The sequence below is a fragment of the Parastagonospora nodorum genome, assembly GCF_000146915.1.
Source record: "Parastagonospora nodorum SN15 chromosome Unknown scaffold_15, whole genome shotgun sequence".
Lineage (NCBI taxonomy): Eukaryota > Fungi > Ascomycota > Dothideomycetes > Pleosporales > Phaeosphaeriaceae > Parastagonospora > Parastagonospora nodorum.
In genome coordinates this window covers 809675-833649 of record NW_001884563.1, presented here as the reverse complement: position 1 = coordinate 833649, position 23975 = coordinate 809675, and the positions used below count along the sequence as shown (strand labels likewise).

Sequence of the window (23975 nt, the reverse complement as noted above, 5' to 3'; positions counted from 1 at the left end):
GGCAGACACCATCACCTCCACCCTCGATCATTCCTCAGCCACGAGAAGGGCACCCCCGCACGAAACACCCCAATGGCCGTCCAAGACCCCAACTTCTGGCGCCGCTTCAGCACCGCCGTGCACCAAGACGACGTCCAAAAAGGCACTCCGCACCTCAAGCACTCGTACGTCGACTCCTCTCCTAGACCCATATCCTCCGCCCCCATGTCGCCCACCTCGCAGTGCCAACTCTTCACACCCACCTCGCCCGTCTTCGCGCCCTCGGCACTGCGTTCCGCGCAGGTATCCACGCCGCCTCCCGCACTCACGCGAGACGCGGTGTGGAACGATAGCGAGCAGCCCACGCGGCAGCCCAGCAAGCTGAAGAAAAGCCCTTCGCGAGCATCCACTCGCCCGCTCTTACATCAGCACCAGCGCAACACCTCCTCGCTGCAACTCACCCCTCCACTTCCACTTCCACTCCCACAGCCCAATGCCCCCTTCCGCACACACTCCTCCGGCCTGCGTTCTCCCTCCCTCATATCCCTCTCCGGCCGCCCGCGCGAAGTCTTCAGGACGTGGACGACGATTACAGGCCCGGCTAACCATGGTGCGTGCAGCGGGTCGTGGCTCGCGAGCCAGAAGAAGAAGAGCAGGCAGCGCACGTGGCTGTGTTGGTGTTTTTGGCTGGGCCTGATGGGCCTGGTGGCGGGTGTTGTTACGGCCGTGTTGATTTTGAGACGGGAGGGGATCTTGAAGTTTTGATCAAAGGCGTGCGTGGGTGGGATATGAGGAAAACACGCATGTGTGAAAGGGGAGGGGGGGGGACTGGATTGCTTGACGCGCGCATATTGGCCTGGCGTATTGGTGTCGGACTGATTGATGCATGATGCTTACTTTTGCATGCTCGACGAGGTTGTCGGACGAGGCTGGAGTTGGCTTGGGTCCGCTGTATATACGTATTTTCTTTCTTTCGCACTCTTCTTAGATGATACCAGGCTAGCGCCATGCACTCGTATTCAATCTCAGTTTGTCTTCTACGTAGTGCAAGAGAACCTTGCGCACGACTCCCGGCTACAAATGATCAAGACTGGGTATCCTCAAATAATGCATTATGACAAACTACCTGAAAACTCGTCAGCGAGACAATCGCTACCCAAGTGACAAGATATACCTATGAGCTTTAGTATTGAACGCCTCACGCCTGCTTGGTCGCTGATCGGCCTCACACCCATTATGTAGAGCGGAGCTCCATCGTGCCGTTCACGGACCATTCGAATCCAGTGCCGGCATGGTAAGACGCACGAAATGGCGAAGTCGACGAGTCGCCATCGTTGCGGACGGTACCGCCGTGTTTGATTCCTTCGCATCCTCAATCATTGCCTCGTGTCTACCATCCCTCTCAACGCTTCCCAGAGTTTCGGCTTCCACCACACGTGCCTTGCGCTTCAGTCCGCTTAGGCCCTCTTCGCCGCGCCCGCTGGTGGTGTCGGACTCCTGCTCATACTCCTCTCATCACGGCCTCTCTCCTTCAGCCACTTGCGCGTACACATGTCCAATTCGCGATCCAGCTCAGCCGAGGGTTCCTTGCGATGGATAAAGTTGCAGAAGCCGCCGCGGACACAGCCCTCGCCGCTATTAAGACGACAACATGCTTCGCGGAAATCGGTGACGGGCGAGAGTTCGCAGTAGATGGGGCGGCCAGCATACCAGCGGCTGTTCAAGGCGTCGCAGGCCTTTTGCGAGTCCTCCTCATACTTGAAGCGGACGTAGACGTTGCCGATGAGATCTGGGCGAGTTAGCATACAGTCGGAACGTGAGCACTGCGCACTACTTACGGTCATTGTTGTTGTCGCATACGACAAGCTCTTCCACCAGTCCATACTGGCACAGTTCGCACCAAATGTCCTCGTAGAAGGCGTCAAAGTGCATCTGCATCTGCTGCGGGTTCATCTTGTTCTTGGGGTCGTAGGCCGGGTTTTGGTACAAGTTGGGCAACAGGATGGTCTGCGAGTACGAGGGCTTGACGTGTTTGCGCGAGCAGCGGTCGCCGTGACGGCAGGCGCCGATTTTGTAGTAGAAGGAGCAGTTGACCTTGTCCTGCTCCGTACCGAAGATGGAGGCGAGGTAGTTGGCCATGGTTGCAGTGTGTGTGATCGCGCGTATGTGATTGAGGAGTCGGAACGATGGCCGTGGCTGTGGCGGATGTTGGTCGTGTCGAAGTCGCGAGGCCGAGAAAAGTCGCGGTCCACGGATGCAGTCGCGATGAGCTAGCGTGCAAGTGTCAGTGCCAAGGAATGTTCGAGAGCCGCCACGCCAGACTGCTTACATCAGTGCTCCGTCCAGCAACAACCGTCTTTGTCTTTGGCCATCGGACCACAGGCTCCACGAAAGCTCCCTCTTGCGCTCGGGTCTATACGTGCCAGAGCCAACTTATTCCATTGCACTCAAGCTTGCGACACAACTGCTGGCACCACGTAGCTTGTTAACCACCACCATCACATTGACCTGGGCGACTTTTTGACATCACTCTTCACCATAGTCTGCAAGTAGCACGCAACGCAGTAATCCACGATGGCCGACGTCACCAGTTACTGCAATGATTACTGCGTGCTGTGGCCTACCATGCTGAGTATCATCTACGGAGTAAAGTCAAGTCGGTTATGCTGTCCAACTTCAAGGTTGTTTTAGCTCTTCACAACATAATGACTAGCCATTGAGTCTATCTGGGCTTGTATGTAGCATAGCAGTTGCTCTATAATAGTAACTTAAGTCAACACAGAGCGCGCACGAATTGTTGCATCACCTGGTGACATATGGAATGTACTTGACGCGAATCTTCTTCCCAAGTGAGAATCAAAACAAGTAACCATGGAATACTTGAACGCCGCACGAACACGGTGGAGCGAACCATGAAGTCTGGGAGCAAGCCCAAGAGGCAACGAGGCACCTTCGATACACACCACTTACTTGGCGGAGCAGACGCTTGCGCAAAGTGAAAGTTACATTTGCGATGCGACCTTTCGTGGGCAAGGCATATGATAAGGGTTCTGCAAAGTGTTTTGTACTGGCGAGTCGTCCGACGGCTTGTTCCTCAGCACACGGGCCTGTAATCTCACCCCATGGTTCGGCAGGACGTTAAAGATCTTCGATGCGCCATGCTCCGCACTACCGAGCCACTGAAACAAGACGCGGAAACGGTTGAGCATCTGGATGCTTCTCCGAGCGAGTCGCTGCAGGACATGGATGGCATTGAAGAAACGCGATATAAACAAACTGTGCGGGTCTGGGTCGTTGTTGAAGAGTCAAATATAGAGACTGGACGTCGAGCGCCTATCTGGTCGTACGCAAGACCATGTTGTACAATCGGAACAGGGCAATGGGCTCCAATCATGTCGTTAGCACCAAGTCTTGGCGTGAGCTAGACGCCCAATCCCGCACGCGAACGTTGCGGGATCTGAAACATCCACTTCGACTTCACTTTCCCATTCACCTGCGGAAACTTCTTTGTTCTCGAAGCGCCTGGTCGGCCGACAATCACCTGTCATTCCCTTGTGCAGACCTGGCTCCCTTACGTCTTGGTGCTCGAGCCGTACTCGCCTTGCCATCCTCGTGACGCGTTGTGCTCCTCTGGCCGCACGTTTGCCTCCGACAGTATGAGCGGCAGGTCGTCGTTGACTCCCTGTATATTCTCGCGGTGCGAAAGGGAGATCAACATACCTTACGATCTAGTCGAGGCCTAGCTGCCGTGAATGTGTCGTAGATCCACGGCACGCGTCGCCTGAAATGCATCTCATCTTACAGGCTAGGGCAATCTTACCCTGCCTTGGGAACATTTGATTGATGCCCATGGCCAGGGCGAGACCTATTGCGCCCATTTCGCGGGAGGCTGCAGAAAATTGCGCGCTACGCTGCGACGGTGCTGCGGGTCTGGAAGGAGTACCGGCGGCTACAGTGTAGGTCCGACGTTGAAACGCAGATCCAACACCCATACATCAGGCTGCAGATGCTTGAATGCGGAGCTCGCGTGGGGTCGCGCTGCGTTTCGACACCTTGTGTGTCGGCGTCTCTATTGGCTCCTGGCTCTTCACTTTTGGCTTCCAGGCTCAAGAAATTGTTACTCAACGGTGAAGCGCGTGTGTGTCGCACTACCATCTTCATCCGCCTGATAAAGGGCCATGGCCGCGCAGATACAGGTTCGTGCTCGTTATCTGGCTGTGCCGATTCGCTTCTTCTCGCTTCTTTACTCTTTTCCTTTCTGGTGCTGGTGAGCGCAGGCCGCGGCGTTGTGAATATTCGAACAGCACAATAGCATTGTCACCTTCACCTAGGTGAATACAGACCAGCCGCTCAATTTCAAGGATCACACTGTGTACGCTCAATGAGCTCGTCGTCAAGGAAAATTTCCCACTTATAACAGCCTTTATATTCTTTTCCCAACCTTTTTCTTTCTCTTTACAAGATCCTTCTCGGACACTCGAGCAAATACCAGTAGCATCAGCTCTCCAGCAACTGCCAGCTATCAATCACCGAGCTCCATCCGCACCGCAGGACGGACCGCAACCATTTCCAACCAACTATCTACCCCTCACACCAACACATACAGCATGTCGCGCGTTCTGCAGACAATCGTCGCGGCACTTGCTGTCGTACCGATCGCTCAGGGCCACACATGGATCGAGCAACTGCGCAATGTCAACGACAAAGGCCAATATGTCGGCGAGTACGGTTATCCCCGCGGCATGGTCGCCAAGACCGACCCGGGGTATAACGGCTTCAGTATGAATTGGCTGATGCCTGATGGTGATGTCTTCATACGCAACGACACTATTCTTTGCCACAAAGATCAACGCCAACAGAAGCAGTCCTCTGACAAGTATCCTCGTCTGCAAGCTGTTCCCGGAGGCTTTATTGCCATGCGCTACATGGAAAACGGGCACGTCACTAAGCCCCAAAACCAGATAGGCAAGCCAGCGCACGCCGGCACGGTCTTCGTCTACGGTACCACACAACCAAAGGAGGACGAGAAGCTTGTCGATGTTCTTTACTGGACAGAGGATGGCAAGGGTGGAGACGGCCGCGGTACTCTCATCGCTACCAACAATTACGATGACGGGCGGTGCTACGAGACCAACGAGACTCCTGAGTACAAACAGCGCGCTAAAGAGGTTCCCAACTATGCTATGGGTCAAGGTGACGATGGTCCGGGTACCATGCCTTTGTTCTGCGAGACCAACGTACAGCTCCCCAAGACAGCCGACGTGGGCAAGCCCTACACTTTGTATTGGGTTTGGCAGTGGAACACAGCTCCTGGCATTGATCCTGGCCTTCCGAAGGGCAAGGACGAGTACTACAGCACCTGTATTGATGTTGACGTCGCTTCAGCGGATGTTGCATTGGCTGCCGATGCTGAGCCGAAGTTTGCTCTTGGTCAGCAAGACGCCATGGCTAAGGCTGTATCTGACTTTGCCTCTCGCACTGCTGCCATGACGGACGCTCTCAAGGGTGAAGTTGGCCCCATCTTTGGAGGAGGCAACCAGACTTCCGCACCATCTGCTCCTGTTGCTGGCGTTCCCTCTCAACCACCTGCGCCTGCGCCTGCACCTTCACGGGCACCGGCGCCTTCATCCCCAGCTCCCCCACTGTCAGGTCAACCACCTCGTGCTTCCGGTCCAGCTGGCATACCCACACTCACTCGGCGTCCCGGTGCCGCTCCATCAAACCCCCCTGGTGGCGACAATGTGGTCACAGTGACAGACACTGTCTTCATCACCATGACTGCCTCTGAGACTGGAGCACCGCCTTCCACCATGGTCACCTCCAAGCGCGCCGTCTCATCTGCCAAGTCACAGGCCCCTCCGGCAGCTGGCATCACTACTTCAGCCGCAAAGTCGAGCCCCGCTGGCGTCGCACCCCCGGGTTCCGCAGCGCCAACGAAGCTCCCCGGCTTCGACATGTCCAACCCTCGTGGCGCCAAGTTCCGCAATATGTTCTAAGTGAACGTCTTCGCGCCTCTTTGGGATTTCTTTGTTCATATCATCGTCTGTGTTTCCTTGCTTGTACATGTTATCGATACCCCATTCCCTTGTGGCAGGCCACGAGCGCAAGCATAAGTTTCTGATAAGAGGGCATCGTCATTGATTGGGTCATGATTGCATAGTTTGGCGTTTTAGTATGGATGAAAACGATGGGAGATACCCCTGCATAGCATAGCGAATAGGCGTTTGGGTTTTGGTTTTGCGATCGGCGCATCGATGAAGTGGGAATTGAAGATTCTGTCACAATGTTGTGTTTTTTGCGTGAATGATTAAAGTATGAACTTGTGAGTGAACTATCATTGTGTGCACACACTTGTGATCTTATTGTCATGAGTATGTAACTTAATCACATGTCGTGTCTAGAGTACTATCAGTGAAAGAACATTGTGTGTCCACGTGTCTTTGAGCCCGTCTGTCAACCTGTGCATTCCCCATGTCACAAGGCTCTCATGATGGATGCGCTGCAAGCAGCACCGTCATTGCTAGGCCTATAACAGTCTCTGAAATAACACCTAGACGATAGTCGGGATGCTCTCATCGACATCAACCATCGTCTATCTAACCTTCTTGGTCACCTCGTCAACACTCTTTTCTCCCGCACTACTCAGCAAGCTCCCCAACGTGATCCCACCCGTCAAAGTCAACCAAACATTCGCCCACACCCCAATCGCCATACTCATATTATAATGGCTATCCAACTTATAATGCTGGTACGCGCCAATGCCCGTCGTGATATGATGGAACACCGTCGCAGCGACCACAGCTTTCGCATACGGCAAGGCGCCGCTAGACTTCGAAGTCCCAGCCGCTGGCACAGCATTCGTGAAGGAAACGAGGATCAAGGCAAGCGTAATCAGACACCAGCCGTCGTTGCGCACGTTGTAGAGCTCGAGGTCGTTGGGTGCGAGGTTGGCCTGCGAGGGTGGGCGGAACCAGCCGACGACCATGATGGGGTCGTAGATCCGGCAGAGGCCGCGGAGGCCGTACCAGAATGCTGTGCCGTAGGCGTAGGCATGGAAGATCTGGTGGATGGTGGTGAGTTGCCGGTATGTCCTGTGCGAGAAAGAGTACTTACTGTGGAATTTATAGTAGCCATGGTGTGCTGAATTGCAGGGGTTGTTCAGAGCTCAGGTCGAGGAAGGCAGTCAGTAGCTATAGCGATGGCGTTGGAGTTTGGAGAGCCTGACGCAAGGACGGGTCCTATCTTTAAACAAAATGACTGCATCCTTGTGGTGCTCCCTCGGGTCAACATGGAAAAAGCATCTGCGAAGCCGCGTTACATGCAACGTCATCATGAAAGCTCCATCAGCTGCTTTGGTGTTGTGGAGCGCGATAGGCTATGCATGGAGCTATGACCCCCGGATCTGAGATCCGATTGCGGGGGGATCGATCGCGACGTGATTAGATGAAGTGGGGCGCCAATGCATATGATACGAGAGTGTTGTTATTGTCGCCTTGTCGCTGGTATTATAGAGAACGGGCATGAGACAGCTGTACGGGATGTCAAAAATTTCAAAGTCTAGGCTTGTTCGAATCTTTCCCCGATGCATCTACCGAGAGGGTTGAAGGCCATTCATACTTGCGATCAATTGTGTCTGGATATGGTTTGACTGGTGCTATCTTCACACGGATGTTCACATCAGCTCACTTTCGAATTTGTGCCTGGAATCCTTGGTAATGTAACTCCGCGTCAGCAGAAGAGTCTCTCGATTCACCTCTCACATCTTCGCCTCTGAACCGCTGACCTTGGCCATCACGAAAGCCCCCACGCCTTCCGCGAACACGGTGCCCTTACCGTCCTCTACCCAAGCCCTCGTTTCGATCCAGCGTCCTTTTTCCTTTACAAGCTTCGCCCTACACAGCAATACACACGGTGTAGTCACCGCTTGCTTGTACTTGACGTGCAAGTCTGACGTCGCACATGTGTACTGATACACATATGATATGAGTGTGCCCATGACCTGGTCCAATAGCGTCGCCGTGACACCGCCATGCAAGCGATTTGTACCGCCATCGACGTCGGTGCCCAGCGATACGAGTACAATCGCTTCAGGTGCGTCTGGGTCATCTACCTGGAACGTCCTCTCCGTCTTTGCGCTCTGGCGCAATGCTTCGGCTTCCGCATTGCTGGGCACAGGCGGCTGGTGGATCGGCGCATGCGGGCTTCCTGTAAAGACATCGGCGCCGGGCGCTCTTCTGTGGCCTTTGCCGGGCTTGTAGAGCGACAGGAAAGCGCGCATGGCGTCGTCGGTGAAGAGCGTCCGCGTGAAGAAGGTATTCGATACCCCTTGGCGCACCTCCGGGATTTGCCGCTTGGAGATATGCGTGACCGAGGGGTCAGAGAGAAGCGCATTGCACCATTCGTGCGCGGTGAAGTCCTGGAGGTGCTCGACCTTGTCGGGTATTTGGGGGCTCATCGTGCGTGGTGGCACTGGTAGCGACAAGGTTGGCAAATCTTGTTTAAGCGACACAATGGGATTTTGAAATGAAAAACCATTGTGGATAGTGGTATTGTCGCATCAGCAATACATGTGCAGCCGACGGCGCGTCGTGCGTTTTGAGGGGTACAAGTTCCGAGGTTGTCAAGACTTTGGATCGACGAGAGCCCGGACTTAAGACGGAGAGAATGCGGTATGGAATGCCATCTCAAGTAGCGTCAACACTTCCCGTATGAGATCACGAGCATGGCAACATTTCGTTCACAATTCGCACATTGAAAGGATATGTGTCTACCGATTAGTCCTTGTGAAACATGAGAGACCAATCATACGAACGTGGCTATCTAACGCGCCTTCCTGGTCGTACACCTGGTCCGTGATCTCTTTCGACTCATTCATACTCATCACTTTAAGAACGTCAGGATAGAGATTTAAACCGGCACTGCTTATTGTCTAGGACTGCTGCTTCAGCTTTTCGTCCCTTTCAATATGGCAGCAGATTCCAAATTTCATGCATTGGTGATCGGCGCTTCTGGTATCATTGGCTGGTCAGTCGTCGACCAACTACTTCAGCCGTATCCGTCTTCTTCCCCATTCCAGAAAGTCACGGCACTCGTGAACAGGCCACTAGAACTTCGGGACTCTTTCTGGTCAACAGGGGCAGCTGACAGACCTGAATTGGCACTTGTATCTGGAGTCGATCTGCTTTGCGGCGACGCGGAATTTGAAGATCTGTTGAAGGAGAAGGTCCCTGATTTTAGGAATGTCAGCCATGTTTACTACTTCGGTAAGACTCAACAAGGCCTCTTTTGGCCAACAGGAAAGCTAACCACACTCGTTGCAGCTTTCAAAGGAGACGCAGACTACAAAAGAGAAGTTGAAGTCAACGTCGGTATGATGCGCCGCGTAGTTCTTGCCATTAAGAACCTTTCGCCCAAGTTCAAGTTTTTCGTGTACCCAGGCGGTACCAGAGTCTGTCACCCTTTTTCCAATTTCGCTGCCAATTCTGATAGCAGTCATAGGGCTACGGCATATACGAACCAAACGGTGTCTTTGCCGCCCCACTCATCGAAGAAATGGCCGACAACCTCCCAGAAGCCTGCATTGAAACAGTAGCCTATCCTCACTACCGTACCATGCTCACCAGTGAATCTGCTGGACAATCTTGGACATGGTGTGAGCTCGTCCCCGATGCCATCATCGGCTTCACCCCAAACGGGTCTGCCTTTTCACTAGTAGGACACTGGGCCGTATATCTGTGCGTTTATGCACATGTTCACGGGGAAGGTGCTGAAGTACCGTTCCCTGGTACAATGGCCGGCTACGATAGTTTGTACACGGAATCTAGTGCAGAGTTGTTGGCGCGTGTGGCTATTCATGCGTCGCTTCATCCGGAGCAGTTTCGCGAGAGGATCTTTAACGTAGCCGATACTGAGAAGCCAGGGTCTATGAGGGAACGTTGGCCTCAAATTGCAAGTTGTTTTGGATTGAAAGGGGTTGAGCCTCTGATGACAGCATGCATGAAGCCTAGTCACTTCATAAAAGAGCATGCGAGCAAGCTGAAGGAGATCGGTGTGAAAGGTGTAGACATTTGGAATACTGAGCAGCTGGATAGCTACGGGTATTGGTTGACATTCGATCGGCATTTGAGCTTGAAGAGATTGAGGGATGCAGGATTTGAGGAGGTGAGAAGCCCGGAGAATGGATGGTGGACAACTTTTGAGATGTTTAGAAAGGCAGGCATGATAACTTGAGGCATTCAAAGACATGTTCGGATGATAGTTAAGACAGAGTGTTGCATTTCCATGTGCTTGAACGTGTACCAGCCTCAGTTGCGAGATATATCATTTCCTTTGTATACATACCAACAGGAGACATGGCCCTGGGCAATTGAACAATGACTCTTCATCAAAACAATTGTTCGAGGCGAGATGATGGTCTGTCAACAGTGGCGCCATGATTACTCCATGCGAGGACGCTTGGCCTCGAATTCGGTGGCATCAGCGGCTATTCCATTATTGGAAGTGGTTTCGAGGCCATGCTTGCTTGCGGCTGTGGATGATGGTAGCTTTGCACCGTTCTCGTTTAGGCAGATTGAAGCTATCTGGTTATTAGTTTCAAGCTGGGGCCATCTATTAGAAGTAAAACTCACGTGTAGATGCTTTCACACGAGAGTCTAATGCAGAAGTACGTACCAAAATGTCCCAACACACCTTCTCCATAGCCTACTCAGAGTAGTGATTTCGATCGACTTGCCAGCGCATTCCCTTTCGGCCCATGTTGCCACAGCCTTCACGGTTCATCATGGCGGCGAGCAAGCCACGGATATATTCTTGCCGCTCCTCGTCGCTGGTCGGTACTGTAGGATCCGGACTGGGGCATGACCACGTAGCTGCTGAATCATGGACTGCCTGCACAGCATCGTTGCGGTTGCTGAAGCTTAGCAAGATACTTGCGTTCTCTGGGAGTGCTGAAGGAGGAAGCTTTCTTGGTGCAACTGCGGTCTTGACATACGATCTCTTCAAGACCGATCGCAGTAGTGGATTTGATGCAGCTGCCGGAAGTGCAACTGTTGTATCGGGTCCAGCTATAGATGATATAATTGGTGCGATTGCACCAGAAGAAAGTTTCTTTATCTCAGAAAGAGCCGAGCCGACACCATTGTTGATAGACGGAGCATTGACTGCTCTAGGAGCGTTCTGAGAGGTGTGGGATGAAGGATGAACCACGACGGCTGCCGCTTCGACAGGCATATAATTTTGATTCGATGATTGCTGTGTCTCGACTGATGATTGTCAATTGCGGCCCTGAGGTGTATTTTGGGTCAAAAACTTACATCTACGTCCAAGAGCGGCGTCCACCATTGGTTTGAGGATAGCCTCCAGAGCGACCGCAGTCAAATTGAGTTGTTCCATGATGGCCTTGACTTTTCTAGAGTCCTATAAGTATAGGTTAGGGATCAGTGACGTACCTGGGTCCCAGTAGTTAGTCTTAGTCGATCGCAGTAGCTTGTTCATATGCGAAGTAGAGGCATTATACGTCACTGTATCAGGTCGGAGAGAGCGAGGAGACTTTTGTATCTCCACCCTGTGAGAGCTGTGAAATGTGATGGTAGCTATTCACTCCTTACAGTCTTTAGGTATACGTTCTTCTCTTGAATGCGGTCCAGCCGATGCGGTATTCACAGACTGTTGAATACTGCTGAACTATAAGCTCTTCTCCAATGTTAAGTAGCGAATGAACTATTATACATACGCTGCAGTGCAACAATCGCGGGCGTGAGTGCTTCCTTCTTGGCACGTTCAAGGTATACATTGGGTCATTCGCAGTCTTAGAGAAAAGCGACTGTAACTAAATCTGACTAGAGGCCTTGCTTCAGTGCAAGATCTATGCTTATGAGCGGATTTGCACCGCGGCAACAGGTTGTCCTTTGGATGTCAACCTGTGTTAGCTTCTTTTTACGTTGATTGCTATGCGGGCCAATGCCTATTAGAAGAAAACCACCCGAATAGAGCGAACGATTGAAACCCGGAACGCCAGAGTAAAGGACCATGATTATTCAAAAAAATTCATTCGTGTGCTTCCGTCCTGCAAATCACACTGGGGGTATCTTTTAAAAGTGTGACGTGTCGCTGGTATTAATGTTCACACCGCTTCTCGATCGAAGTCGATACATGTGTCCTTCGCTATATTGCATGCGCATCAGGACCTGCACGAGGCTCAGGCCAATCATTGCTCCGCTTGTGCGATAACTGGGAGCTCTGTGAGCCGCTAGCTTCGTTTTCTTCTACCGTGACTTTGGTAGTCTTCATGATACCTGCACATTTGCCCTCCTCCTCCTGTAGAATAGCGCGATCACTGTCGCTATCATTGTCCAGGACTGATTCGCCAGGAATGCGACTGTGATATGCCTTGCTACTTTGGAACGTGCTCATCCGTATGTTGCCACTGGTGGAGTGCCCATAGCCGTAGCCATATTGCGGCTTTGATTGCGAGTTCTGTAGTGTAGAAGGAACGATGCGTTGGAAAAGATGATCGAAGGCCTTGCGTAGGGGAGGTAAAGCAGCGATAAGTATGCCGGTTGAGCACTCGGCTGATGACCAAATGCCTAAATTTACCGCGTCCCATGTCGGATCCATGGTGTCGGTGATGGCTTTGAGCTCTACGGTCTTGAAGATGGAACAAATCGTCGCCCTGTAAGCGCGAAAAGTTAGCCTTTACAGTCTCGAAAGTTGACGTCTGGATGCCATGCTGTCCTGTTGGGTACACTTACGGTATAGAGAGGAGAAAGACAATGCGGATGCCCAACTGTGTCTTCCTCGATAATTGCACCTTTGATAGATATATGAGTGGTGCGGCCATATAAACAACATCAGTAATGATATTGGAGATGCCTTGCGTGTACGAAAGCTCCAGTGTGCCTCGAGCCCAGCACTTGCGCGGTTCGTAAGCAAAATTCCAGTTGGCTTCGAGCGGACTGCAACCAAACAAGGTCAAGACTGGCGCAAGAAATCCCAGGGCAGTCACCATGAGGATAGAAAGCCAAACGATTATTTGGTAGACCTTGGAGAAGTTGAGCACCAAGAGCCATGCGCAGATTGACCACTTGAGTACTGCGACTGCAATAATGTTGATCACTTGTGAGATCCAAAGGTAGTATGAATATCTTGCAATATTTGGAAGCACTGTAGGATCCATGATGTGTCGGCCAAGACCAGCATCGACCACGATATGGTTCGTACATGTGGCTGTGATGTTGAGTGCCTGTTCCTGTCAGCCCCTGGCGCGCATCTCATGGGAAGATCACTTACAGTGGCAATGATCAACAGGTAGTCAGACAACATGAATCTGCGCGACTTCATAAGACCATAGACAACTCTCCAGATAACGAAAATAGTGCTGATGATCATGAGCGTCCAACTGGGGATGAGGATCTTCAGTCGCTGATTCGGCCATTCTTGTGGTGCCACGTCTGCCATCGCGAGCGGTATGATTGGAATACTGTCCAGCACAAAATTAACGATTCGCCAGAAGTTTTGGCTCAGTGATAGCCTTTTGGACTACATGAGTTTCTTGTCTGTATGTTAAATTACTCGCCTCGATCAGCTCAGGCGCTCCGTTCTCGAAGCAAGCTACCGGCGCCGCCACTGTGAAGCGAACTCGGGGCAACGCTGCCATAGCATCTCACACTGCTATAGTGCATCTTCCCGTGAAAGAACCGCTTGTCAAATGATCTTGCATAAGCTTGATTAAGGCCCCACACAGACGGGGCATGGCATCCATTGGTACGGAACAGCCGCAGGTGGGGCAGCACGAGTCGAATCTATACTAGGTCTGTCGCACCACCAGAGATCTTACAATGCGCTTCCTGGCGATCTGGCAACGCGGAGTACATTATGATCATCGCTCCTAAATGTAGCTAGGAATAAGGTCTGTTCTGATGCCGTATCGACGGGTCACAGCACGCGACAGTGAAGGATGAAGAATATGATGGGGAAGACTTTTGTGAAGGGAGGATAAACGGACGGCTTTTCTTTCGGCGCGATATGCTATGCGTGCGTGTAATCGAACCTGTCTGAGCATGTTCTCGGTGAAGTAGCACCGGCATTCAGGGACCTGGGTAGGCGACAGGCGGGAGAATGCCAAGTCGCTACCGAACTAAGCCTCACACGTGCTGCAAGTGTCGGGTCCCGTCTCCGGGGAGGGTCGTCCGAAACATTCTCAAACGAAGAGCGATCAGGTCGCCCACTGCACCAGAACAACGACGTATGTCGCAGAACGTGTGTGGCACCTGCAGATTCAGCCCTTGTCACGCCAACCTGGACCTGCCTTCTCAATGTCGTTTGAACTTCAAGTCGCGCAGTCATGCGCAGGGTACGCCGGTATGACTTCGAAGCACCGAGAAGCCAGTAGGAATGCCGGAGGCAAATGTCCCCATTCGAGACCCTAACGATCCGACCTGGCCCAACACCCAACAATCCTCAAAGACACAACTGGGCAAAACAAGGAAGAGTTGGGAAGAACCCCACCAGAAAAGGCTCCAGAGCCGAGCCGTGTGATGAGAGCACTACGAAGGGCCGAACATGATCTGACTTCGACAAGACGTGTTCCCGAGGTCGCTTCGACTTGCTCCTTCATAGCTCGGGATGCGAGGCACGATCAGTGGCCAAAGCTTCGTCGCACCTGGCGTAATGTTCCCTGTCATGATACCCGATGCTGACCTTTGGCGCAAGAATGGGGGACGCGATTTGATGTAAGATTGCATAGATGCAGATGCAAACACGGACTCATCTGCACGAGTGAAGTTGCCGAACCCGAGGATGCAGACTAGGCAAGCATTTCGTGGCGATGATCAGGCCCTCATTGAGCACAAACGCCGGCCTGATTGGCTTCTGGAAGCATAATGATCTGCAGAATCCCTGGCAGTGCCTTGCGCCTTGCGAGATTGCAAGGGCGCTTTTGCGGTCTCATCGATAAAAGTCCTGCAAGAACTGTAGCAGTGCACATTGTGCGTGTTGTAGAATGACCTACCTCGAGAGACGTAGGTACTCGCCGGAAGTACACCTTAGCGCAGAGGGTAAGACTGTCAAGTTTACAAATGCTTGCGGGAGAGTAGCGCAAACTCAGTTGCTATGGCGAGCGGGCCATTCTCTTCCCGCTTCCTGTTTCTCAGGGTCTGCATCCAGGCATCCTTGTACCTGCCAAGGCGCCGAGTGACATTGTCAATGGACTAGATGCTAGGTGTTGTGGCCAACCACATACATCCTGTTAAAAGATCCCTCTCTCAAAGACCGTACCTTCTGTAGACGACCGGCGTTATCTGACTCGCGACTGTGCATCGACTGTCTTATCTGGTTAAGCCCTCGCATTGCAGGCATTCGGAAGTATCCACCTTGCCACACTTGACCTCCGCGAACCAGGCTGAAAATTCTTAATCTATATTCCATCGATCTTTATGGTCTGATAGGCATGCTGGCCGCCAGTCATGCTGTTCCGCGTCCCTTCTAGATTCTGCGGAATGCCTAACGGAAAAATTACGCGGCCGGCCCCTACAGCATTTGACGCCGTACCGCGTTCCTTCGCCTCATTGCCGCTACCGTAATTGGACCCATCATGCTAATGAAATTAGCTGGGGCATCGAACTGCCGGCTATTTTCACGTTGCCTGCAAAGCAGTCGACCAATGTCAAGTCGTTGTAAAGCTGTATAAAACCTCTAGTGGCCGAATTTCTTAATATCCGTCACAAGTATCCCAGTTTACTCTCGTTAAAAGTCTTCCCCTGGGTACCAAGAATGGCCGTGTTTTCCCGTGTCGCGTGCGTCGCTCAGCTGCTATGCGTTGCCCTGTCGCCAGCTCTTGCAGCTTCGTTGGCACAAGAATACGACTATGTGATTGTTGGAGGTGGCATAACAGGTCTAGTGGTGGCTAACCGATTGAGCGAGGATAGAAGTAGTATGTTGATGTCCCAAAGTCTCTGGCAAGCACCTGTTGACATCTACGCAGAATCCATCCTCGTCATCGAAAGCGGCGAGTCTGTTGACAATGATGGCACCATGATCCCGTATAAGGCCAATGATCTTACAGCCTCCGCTGGTCTTCTCTGGAATGGCATCAACTCTAAGCCAGAGCCTGCTCTTGGAAACGCCAGCTACCCTGTGCTCGTTGCTAAGGTGCTTGGAGGAGGATCGGTCATCAACGGAATGGTGTACGATCGTGGCTCAGCTGCCGACTACGACGCGTGGGAGGCCCTTGGAAACAAAGGCTGGGGATGGAACGGCATGGAACCATACTTCAAGAAAGGCACGACATTTCAGCCTCCTTCCGAGAAGGTTGCTGATGATTTCAACATCACTTGGGATCCCAGCACATATGGCAGTGGTCCTTTGACTGTTAGCATCACAGACAACCAGTACGATGATATTAAGGACTACTGGGCGGCATGGAAAGCTACTGGTGTCCACGTCCCGATCGACGGTAACAATGGTGAGGCTTATGGCCCTTCGTGGTATGCCAACACCATGGATGCGAAGACAGGGCGACGAGCCCATGCGCGCTATGCGTACATCGACCCTATCACCTCCCGTACCAATCTCAAGATTCTCACAGGAAACACCGCGCAAAAGATTGTGTTCGACAACAGAGAGAAGCCTATGGCCAGGGGTGTTGAGATCACTTGCGCCGCCACGGGTAAGACGTCTACCGTCTACGCCAAAAAAGAGGTTGTGCTTGCCGCAGGTGCAATCCAGACTCCAAAGCTTCTACAGCTGAGTGGTGTCGGACCCAAGGCTGTACTTGAGGCCGCTGGCGTAAAGGTCCGCGTTGAGCTTGATGCTGTGGGCTCGAACTTCCAAGATCACCCTTATGCCACCGTCATCTTCAACACCACTACGACCACCTTTCCCAACCAGAACTCTCTGATGACCAACGCCACTTTCAACGCCAGCGCTTGGGAGCAGTATGTGCAGCACAAGACTGGGCCATATACATATGCTCGCGGGAATGCTCTTGCTTTCATCTCCCTGCCTGACATGACCAACGATACAAACGCCATAGTCAGCAGCCTGAAGGGCCAAAATGCTGAAAGCTACTTGCCAGCTGTGTACAAGGGCAACACAAAGCTGCTGAAAGGGTTTGCTCGCCAACGCGAAGCAATCGCAAGCATTTTCAAGCGCCGCGACGCTGCTGTCACCGAATTCCCCGTCCCTGCCGATGGTACTTTTGGCCTCGTTGGCGTAGAGAAGCCTCTGTCTCGTGGTACTGTCTACCTGAATGCCTCTAACCCGACTGGCCCGCCAGAGGTAACCCACAACGCTTTTGTCAATCCCATCGATCGCACTATCATGGCTATTGGCCTCCGCTTCTTCCGCACTGTCTGGGCACGTCCTGAGCTCAGCCGCTTCAAGATCTCTGAAACAGTGCCTGGTGCGAGGTACACTACCGACAAGGAGATTTACGATGCTCTACTTGCCCAGGCTTCGTTGTCACCCACACTTGCTCACCCAGCAGGTTCTTGTCCCATGATGCCTGAGCATGCTGGAGGCTGTGTCAACGACAAGTTGATGGTCTATGGAACTCAACATCTGTCCATCGTTGATGCTTCTATCATCCCCATCATCCCCTCTTGCCATCTCCAGGCGACTATGTACGGTATTGGTGAGAAGGCTGCAGACATTCTGAAGGCACGATAGCGGCTGTCGCCAAACGCTCAATACCGATACTTGGTGAGTCACTGTATATATTCAATAATTAATTCGTTCCACCAATGTCCATTCTGGTCTTGATTGGTATTATTCTCGCCGCTCGCTGTACCTGGGGACTAACCTTGACCACGACTTAGCCACGCTATCAGGACCTCTCTACTACTACGGTACTCGGCCGTGCGTACATGTCTACTCGCTGAGATGACATGTATCTGTATTGCAGACGCTTAGCTACACTCGATCGAAATTCTGTTCATTTTCTGAGGAAATCGTGTGAAATTCAAGAAAGGATGAGCCGCGTGAGTGTGAGCCCTCTGCAGATGTCGCTAACTGCATTGGGCGAAACAGCTCTTATGTCCGAAGCTAGCAGAACGGGAAAAACCTTATCACCTGGAAATAGTGGCGACAACTTTTGCTTGTGTACAACATACATGATTTCCTGCTTCTATGCACATCGACTTTGTCTTGTATTTCGTCCCCGGTATAATTAGATTGAGTCTTTAATCGCATTTTTGGCGATGGGCACCAATCATGGTGCGCTCGATTCTGAGGGCGCTATTCCCAGGCAAAGCGATTCGAGGCCACCGCCAAGCCCTCGCGATGACACAATCGAACAGACTGTCGAAGAAAGAGAGGATTCGGATGCAGAAAAGAAGCAGCCGCAGTACGAGCCTGTGCTCGCGAGAGTGCTCACAAGGAGATCTGCGGCATCTTCTTGGATCGACCCTGGCCCACCACCAGACGGAGGAATGACAGCCTGGATACAAGTTTTCTGCACCCATCTTACCATTTTCACCACTTTTGGCTTCTTCACGTCATTCGGTGTGTATCAAACGTACTATGAAAACACGCTCGGAATAGAGCCTTCAACGATATCATGGATCGGCTCCATTCAAGTCTTCCTCCTGTTCGGCATTGGCACGTTTTACGGGCCGAGCCACAGACGCCGGCCTCTTTCGACCAGTATACATAGCCGGCGCTGTGTTTCAACTCATTGGCATCTTCACAATGGCTGAATCGACGAAACTGTGGCACTTATTCTTGTCGCAAGCGATCTGCCTCGGTATCGCGAATGGGCCTGCAGTTCTGCCCGGCCATGGCACTGGTATCGACATACTTTTGCCAAAAGACGCGCTTTCGCGCCTTGGGATTACTGCGCTAGGCTCATGCACTGGAAGGCGTTATATTTCCCCGTCATTGCCCAGCAATGCCTCCCACGCATTGGATTTCCCTGGACGATTCGCATTATTGGTTTTATAATGCTCGTCCTGAACATTATCACCATCTCGCTGTACCGCACACGTTTACCTCCGCGCAAAACTGGACCGCTCGTAGACTGGGAATCTTTTAAGGATGCGCCGTACTCGCTCTACTGCGCCGGCATGTTCTTCGCTTTCTGGGGCCTTTATTTTGCATTCTTCTACATCGGATCTTATGCACGCAACGTTTTGGGCGCCAGCTACCAGCAGTCCATCAACTTGTTGCTTGTGCAGGTATGCATGGGCTTCCTTTTCCGATTGCTGCCGACATACTACGCAGACAAGGTCGGAAGTCTCAACGTGCTCATCCCCTTCGCATTCGTTTGCGGAATCATGATGTTTGCTTGGACTGGCATACACACCGTAGGGACTTTGTATGTGTTTGCGGTCATTTACGGATCTGGCAGTGCTGTGATTCAAGCTCTATGGCCAGCAATCATTGGTTCGATGAACCGTACGCCGGATTTGAAAAAGACTGGTGTGCGTATGGGGATGGCATTCACTATCGTCAGTTTCTCCAGTTTTACTGGGCCACCTCTTGCTGGTGCTTTGATTCAAATCAACCATGGAAGCTACACTTACGCAAATATCTGGGCAGGCTCTTCGTTCTTCGTCGGAGGAGCATTGCTCGTAGCAACCAGGGTGTCACTTGTGGGATGGAACTGGAGAGCGCGCATATAGTTCTTTCGCACACCATCCACTCAACATGAGCCTGTCCTCACGGCCAACAGGCAGCCAAAGATCGTGTAATTTGCTCGCCAGCCTCGTTAGTGATGTAAAGTGACACAATCTCAGGCTTCAGTCTACAACTCCACAAGCGCGCATCTAACATAAAGCGGGCACTAGCTGAAGTTTATTGGGGTCTAGATTATATTTCAGATACTCCGTGAGCAAAACAAGGCTCGGAAACGAGCAAAGTGAACGATTAAGTGATGAATTGCTACTTCATCACAAAGGTCCACTAAACGGAGACGATGGAAATACGTATTCTACTCATGCTCATGAAGATTAAAGAGCATACACTCAGTCATCGACCTGTGACGCATAATATGTCGTAAGCCATAGGGTTGCAGTGACCAGCCAGGCTTTGCGGCTCGACGCTTAAGGGGTCGAAGACATAACGCCAAGAGAATCGGATGGCATTTTGGTGGTGCCAGCGATTTCGATCTGGTTATACGATGGTACCAGGACACCGCAGCCTTGAGCGTGGCGTGTGAATTTGCCGATTGCTTCACCAACGACAAAGTCGACGGCTTTGCTCGTGTGCATACCGAGTAGCCCCATGGATTGTAGGTAGCGGATTGCGCCCTTATGCATGGCTCTCTTGGTGATGATTGCAGGTGCACGACCGACGCAGAATCGAATGTAGACCGTCAAATGCTGGCTTTCGGTATCGGCTGTGCATTCGATTTTCATGTAGCGGGTTTTTGCGTCGTTTCGGAGTGATTTGAGCCATGTCCCGTTGCTGTTAGCGAGCAGCTCATTAAGTACCATCATGTAGTGATAATCGACATGCACGTCGAACATGACTTCTTCGATGGTATCTTCATGGTCGCACTCGGCACGGCAGGTGCACGTAATGTTGTGCCCGCATTCGAAACAGTCTACATCTGGTAGATCGTACTCGACCAGCCTGCGGCAAACAAACTGGATGACGTTGCTTGGACAGAAGGCTCGAATGCGGAGCAAGAGCGTTATGTCGAATAAGACATCTTCGTCGCAGCCGTTGTTCTCATGATCCCATGAAATGAGCAGAAGCTTCGGGGCATTGCAGTAGTCCTCAGCTTTGGGATAGAATGTTGTCACGTAGGACTGAACATCCTCAAGCTTGATTCGGATGCTGGAACCACGAAGCCACAGGACGCGGTACTCGGACCGAATCTGCTTACACGACTGCGCGAGGCCCACAAATGTGCGGCCGCTTGGGCTGTGTGCAGTTGCAGCGGTTGGCTCTTGTCTGGATCTGGTGATTACGGGTGGTACCCTTCCGTCACTTTCGAATTCGGCCTCGGCGGCGAAATGGTAGATGCGATTGCGCAACTCTGAATTCAGCTTAGCATATCTTCGTGATCTAGGGGATGCAACTTCACTCACCAGGAGGTAGCTCAAGCAATCGGCATCGTAGTGGCTCAGCGCTCTGTTCTTCAGCCTTCTGCTCTTTGTTGGCCATCTTCTTGCTGAGCATGTGGCTTTTGGTCTTTGCGCGGCTAGAGTAAATTGGTCAGTATGGCAATGATCCCATTCGTAGTTACTTACGTGGTGACGGGCATTGTGATGTCCTGAAGAGCTGAACGGCGGGTGGGTAGGGAGGGACAGGCAGTGGTTGAGATGCTTGATGCTGGAAGTTTGCCGCGATGCGTACAAGCTGTGCTGTACTGCACTGCGCGATATGTTTGTTTGTTGCAGCAGGAAGCGAGGGAAAGCGCGCATAGAGGCAATCGCGCCAAGGCGCACGTGGTAACACGAAGGACGCGAGTTCCCGTGACCTGGATGACACTTCCTGACATGCAGTTGCACTTGCGCGATGGGGAAAAAGGAACTCGAAGGACTCAGAGAGCGTCAGATGGCTTAGAAAAAACAAACATGAACAGCAAAATCGACAACCTTCATGCATCTTGGGTGTATAACATCGAGAGTTTTACATTACGCTCTATAGCGACTATTTGCCCCTTTTCATTAATCGTCTAGTATTTCAACAGCAGCCGATCCGGGTGCGCTTAGTTCAATGCACCCTTCTCGTTCTTCTCGTCTCGAACAATCGTCGTCTCGACGTTCTCCACATCGTCTTCCTTCTTGTTACCGATGTAGGCACTCTCCTTGAGGTTGTTCATAGCGTCCTCCTCACGATCGGTCTTGCGGAAGGTCAAGTAGAAACCGACACCACCAACCATTGCGACGACAGCAACAGAGCCGTAGTTCCATACCAAGAGAGGATCTTCTGAGAGAGAAACGAAAGCTTGACCAAGAGCGGCAGATACGGCCGAGGTGGATAGAGCGATGGCCTGGATGGTGGACTTCATGTTGTTGGGAGCCTTGGTATACGCGTACTCGAGCTTAGTGATCGAAGCGAGCACCTCAGACATACCGATGAGGCCGTACGGGAAGACCTGGACCCAGACGGAGATATCGGCGCTGCAGTCCTTGCGTGTCTTGCTAAGCTTGTTGATGTTCTTTCCGCATGGTGACATGCTATAGATGTACCACTGAATGACGCAGGCAGATACCATGGCGAACGAAGACAGAGCAAAACCGGCAGTGATCTTCTTGATCGGCGTGAAGTTGACACCCATCTTTCGGAGAGCGGGGTAAACACCGAAATCCATGATGGGAATGACGATAATGATGAAGATGGGGTTGAGCTTGGAGACGATGTCGTTCGGAGTCTTGCCGAGCTTCATAGTGTTGGCCTGAGATACGAGATTGTTGGTCATTTGGTTGTACGCCAACCTGCACAAAAAATGATTAGCAAACATTCCAAAACGAGAAACTTACGTGTCTGTTGTACTCGAAAGCGTCCTATCTCGATGTCCCCTTTAGGGGCTATCTTCGATGCAACAGCTTTCGAGAGACAACATACAGCTTGCAGTAGGGGTATCATACCTAGTATAGCGGGTACCACAAGAAAACCTTGCAAGCAATAACACCACGACGGACCTCGTCGACCCAAGCATCGTCAAAGGTCATCCAGGTGGGCGGGGTCTCGCCATTAGCGCGGATTGTGCTAGGCTTAACTCTCTCCCAGAAGCCCTCATCTTTGAAGCAGTTCTTCTTGGTGCTCTTCTTGAACGCAAGGCGAATGAGCTTGGCAGCTCTTCCCATGACAGATCCAGTTGGTGGCGACAGCTTGTAGTGCTTCTTGAAGAAGAGCAACATAAGCGGGCAGAGCAAGTAGCAGATCGTAGGCAGTGTGTATGATAGCCAAAATCCAACAAAATCTGATGTGGAGTTAGTATAAATTGAGCTCATCGCTCGTGTTGCCAGCTACTTACGCTCAGAGTAGACCATAGCCAAAGATCCGGTAAGCGAACCGCAGTTGATCAAGAAGTAGAAGTAAATGTAGATACGAGCTGTGGTAGTCGCGGGATCAACGATCTCCTTGTTACCGTTCTTCCTCACGCGGACGTATGCCTTTTGGTCCTTGTATTGTTCTGCAATGAGAGGCGAGATGTTCGACTTGAAGCCGCCAGTTCCGATGCCCATGATGACGAGACCGACCGAGAAGATGGCAATAGCAGTATCGGGCTTGGTGATGACCTGGGGAATCGCCGAGAAGATAAGGAGGATGTGACCGATGATAGCGATGATATTGGCGTACTGGATCGTAAGATAGCGACCAAAGTACTCATCGGCCAACCATGCGCCACCAAGAGGGGTAATGTAGGACCAAAACTGGTTGACTGCAAGATATTAGCTATGTGGAGCGCTCCTGGACAGTCCGACTTACACATGGTAAGACCCGTAGACGCTCTTTGTCCCATGTCAAGCGCACCAGAACCTGGCTTCTTCAGGAAACCGGCACCAGTTCGCGAACCCGGAGGAAGGGGCTTTTGAATGAAGTTCACGACTAGCACATGGTCAGTACTGAAGCTCATGATGCTTATTTACGGTTTACATACAGACAGCACTTGTTCCATAGTAACTGAAGCGCTCAACGAATTCGACCATAGCGACAGTCCATGCCTGCCACGGGATCGAACCAGCTACACGGGGTAGCGTCGCCCACTCTTCTTCGGTAGGGAACGGTCCGAGAAGGGTGGTGTTCTCATCGCTGAGCGAGTTCGAGGAGCTGGCATCGAGGGGGATGGGGTCGAAGACCGTTGCACCTTTGGTAACCTCCAGACTGGTCTTGACATTGGTAGTGGCAGCCATTGTGACGGTTGCTCAAGGGCAATCAATCAAGCGTCACGGACAGATAGGAAGAGCACCTACGATCCTCGAGGCAGACGGCACCCCTCCTCATATAGTATTGGTGTTAGCATCCAGACCAGATATGGATGTGAGTGGCACAAGGATTGCACGCGACAGTGTTGTGCTTCTGCGTTTGACGGTCTCGAACATTAC

General features: G+C 51.9%; 16 protein-coding genes across 16 annotated transcripts; 6 read left to right on the top strand and 10 right to left on the bottom strand.

The window, feature by feature from the left end:
- Positions 1-72: 72 nt before the first annotated feature.
- Positions 73-744, top strand: SNOG_09828 (hypothetical protein; the record flags this gene model as incomplete). Its single annotated transcript, XM_001800062.1, has 1 exon — positions 73-744. The coding sequence occupies one exon, from the start codon at positions 73-75 to the stop codon at positions 742-744; it is 672 nt and encodes a 223-aa protein (XP_001800114.1).
- Positions 745-1076: 332 nt separating this feature from the next.
- On the bottom strand, positions 1077-2197 carry SNOG_09827 (hypothetical protein). Its single transcript, XM_001800061.1, has 2 exons — positions 1818-2197; positions 1077-1768 (listed from the first exon to the last, which is right to left on the bottom strand). The coding sequence occupies exons 1-2, from the start codon at positions 2116-2118 to the stop codon at positions 1437-1439; spliced, it is 633 nt and encodes a 210-aa protein (XP_001800113.1). The 5' UTR covers positions 2119-2197; the 3' UTR covers positions 1077-1436.
- A 356-nt stretch (positions 2198-2553) lies between these two features.
- SNOG_09826 (hypothetical protein) lies at positions 2554-2832 on the top strand (the record flags this gene model as incomplete). The annotated part of the gene is made up of 2 exons (XM_001800060.1): positions 2554-2635; positions 2762-2832. 2 exons carry the CDS (start codon positions 2554-2556, stop codon positions 2830-2832), a joined length of 153 nt encoding a protein of 50 aa, XP_001800112.1.
- Positions 2833-3550: 718 nt separating this feature from the next.
- Positions 3551-3857, bottom strand: SNOG_09825 (hypothetical protein; the record flags this gene model as incomplete). Its single annotated transcript, XM_001800059.1, has 3 exons — positions 3551-3661; positions 3700-3722; positions 3782-3857. The coding sequence occupies 3 exons, from the start codon at positions 3855-3857 to the stop codon at positions 3551-3553; spliced, it is 210 nt and encodes a 69-aa protein (XP_001800111.1).
- Positions 3858-4586: 729 nt separating this feature from the next.
- Positions 4587-5975, top strand: SNOG_09824 (hypothetical protein; the record flags this gene model as incomplete). Its single annotated transcript, XM_001800058.1, has 1 exon — positions 4587-5975. The coding sequence occupies one exon, from the start codon at positions 4587-4589 to the stop codon at positions 5973-5975; it is 1389 nt and encodes a 462-aa protein (XP_001800110.1).
- Positions 5976-6571: 596 nt separating this feature from the next.
- On the bottom strand, positions 6572-7113 carry SNOG_09823 (hypothetical protein; the record flags this gene model as incomplete). The annotated part of the gene is made up of 2 exons (XM_001800057.1): positions 6572-7039; positions 7093-7113. 2 exons carry the CDS (start codon positions 7111-7113, stop codon positions 6572-6574), a joined length of 489 nt encoding a protein of 162 aa, XP_001800109.1.
- A 622-nt stretch (positions 7114-7735) lies between these two features.
- Positions 7736-8434, bottom strand: SNOG_09822 (hypothetical protein; the record flags this gene model as incomplete). Its single annotated transcript, XM_001800056.1, is given in 2 exon segments — positions 7736-7871; positions 7890-8434. The coding sequence occupies 2 exon segments, from the start codon at positions 8432-8434 to the stop codon at positions 7736-7738; spliced, it is 681 nt and encodes a 226-aa protein (XP_001800108.1).
- A 510-nt stretch (positions 8435-8944) lies between these two features.
- SNOG_09821 (hypothetical protein) lies at positions 8945-10209 on the top strand (the record flags this gene model as incomplete). The annotated part of the gene is made up of 2 exons (XM_001800055.1): positions 8945-9427; positions 9478-10209. 2 exons carry the CDS (start codon positions 8945-8947, stop codon positions 10207-10209), a joined length of 1215 nt encoding a protein of 404 aa, XP_001800107.1.
- Positions 10210-10415: 206 nt separating this feature from the next.
- On the bottom strand, positions 10416-10677 carry SNOG_09820 (hypothetical protein; the record flags this gene model as incomplete). Its single annotated transcript, XM_001800054.1, has 2 exons — positions 10416-10559; positions 10651-10677. The coding sequence occupies 2 exons, from the start codon at positions 10675-10677 to the stop codon at positions 10416-10418; spliced, it is 171 nt and encodes a 56-aa protein (XP_001800106.1).
- Positions 10678-10680: 3 nt separating this feature from the next.
- SNOG_09819 (hypothetical protein) lies at positions 10681-11370 on the bottom strand (the record flags this gene model as incomplete). Its single annotated transcript, XM_001800053.1, has 2 exons — positions 10681-11240; positions 11292-11370. 2 exons carry the CDS (start codon positions 11368-11370, stop codon positions 10681-10683), a joined length of 639 nt encoding a protein of 212 aa, XP_001800105.1.
- A 771-nt stretch (positions 11371-12141) lies between these two features.
- SNOG_09818 (hypothetical protein) lies at positions 12142-13434 on the bottom strand (the record flags this gene model as incomplete). The annotated part of the gene is made up of 4 exons (XM_001800052.1): positions 12142-12453; positions 12574-12649; positions 12729-13225; positions 13267-13434. The coding sequence occupies 4 exons, from the start codon at positions 13432-13434 to the stop codon at positions 12142-12144; spliced, it is 1053 nt and encodes a 350-aa protein (XP_001800104.1).
- A 2475-nt stretch (positions 13435-15909) lies between these two features.
- On the top strand, positions 15910-17643 carry SNOG_09817 (hypothetical protein; the record flags this gene model as incomplete). Its single annotated transcript, XM_001800051.1, has 1 exon — positions 15910-17643. One exon carries the CDS (start codon positions 15910-15912, stop codon positions 17641-17643), a length of 1734 nt encoding a protein of 577 aa, XP_001800103.1.
- A 541-nt stretch (positions 17644-18184) lies between these two features.
- Positions 18185-18445, bottom strand: SNOG_09816 (hypothetical protein; the record flags this gene model as incomplete). The annotated part of the gene is made up of 2 exons (XM_001800050.1): positions 18185-18412; positions 18443-18445. 2 exons carry the CDS (start codon positions 18443-18445, stop codon positions 18185-18187), a joined length of 231 nt encoding a protein of 76 aa, XP_001800102.1.
- Positions 18446-18914: 469 nt separating this feature from the next.
- SNOG_09815 (hypothetical protein) lies at positions 18915-19595 on the top strand (the record flags this gene model as incomplete). Its single annotated transcript, XM_001800049.1, has 1 exon — positions 18915-19595. The coding sequence occupies one exon, from the start codon at positions 18915-18917 to the stop codon at positions 19593-19595; it is 681 nt and encodes a 226-aa protein (XP_001800101.1).
- A 420-nt stretch (positions 19596-20015) lies between these two features.
- On the bottom strand, positions 20016-21184 carry SNOG_09814 (hypothetical protein; the record flags this gene model as incomplete). The annotated part of the gene is made up of 3 exons (XM_001800048.1): positions 20016-20956; positions 21009-21121; positions 21171-21184. 3 exons carry the CDS (start codon positions 21182-21184, stop codon positions 20016-20018), a joined length of 1068 nt encoding a protein of 355 aa, XP_001800100.1.
- A 412-nt stretch (positions 21185-21596) lies between these two features.
- On the bottom strand, positions 21597-23783 carry SNOG_09813 (hypothetical protein; the record flags this gene model as incomplete). The annotated part of the gene is made up of 6 exons (XM_001800047.1): positions 21597-22321; positions 22407-22430; positions 22542-22849; positions 22904-23311; positions 23359-23478; positions 23531-23783. The coding sequence occupies 6 exons, from the start codon at positions 23781-23783 to the stop codon at positions 21632-21634; spliced, it is 1803 nt and encodes a 600-aa protein (XP_001800099.1). The 3' UTR covers positions 21597-21631.
- Between the last annotated feature and the right edge of the window lie 192 nt (positions 23784-23975).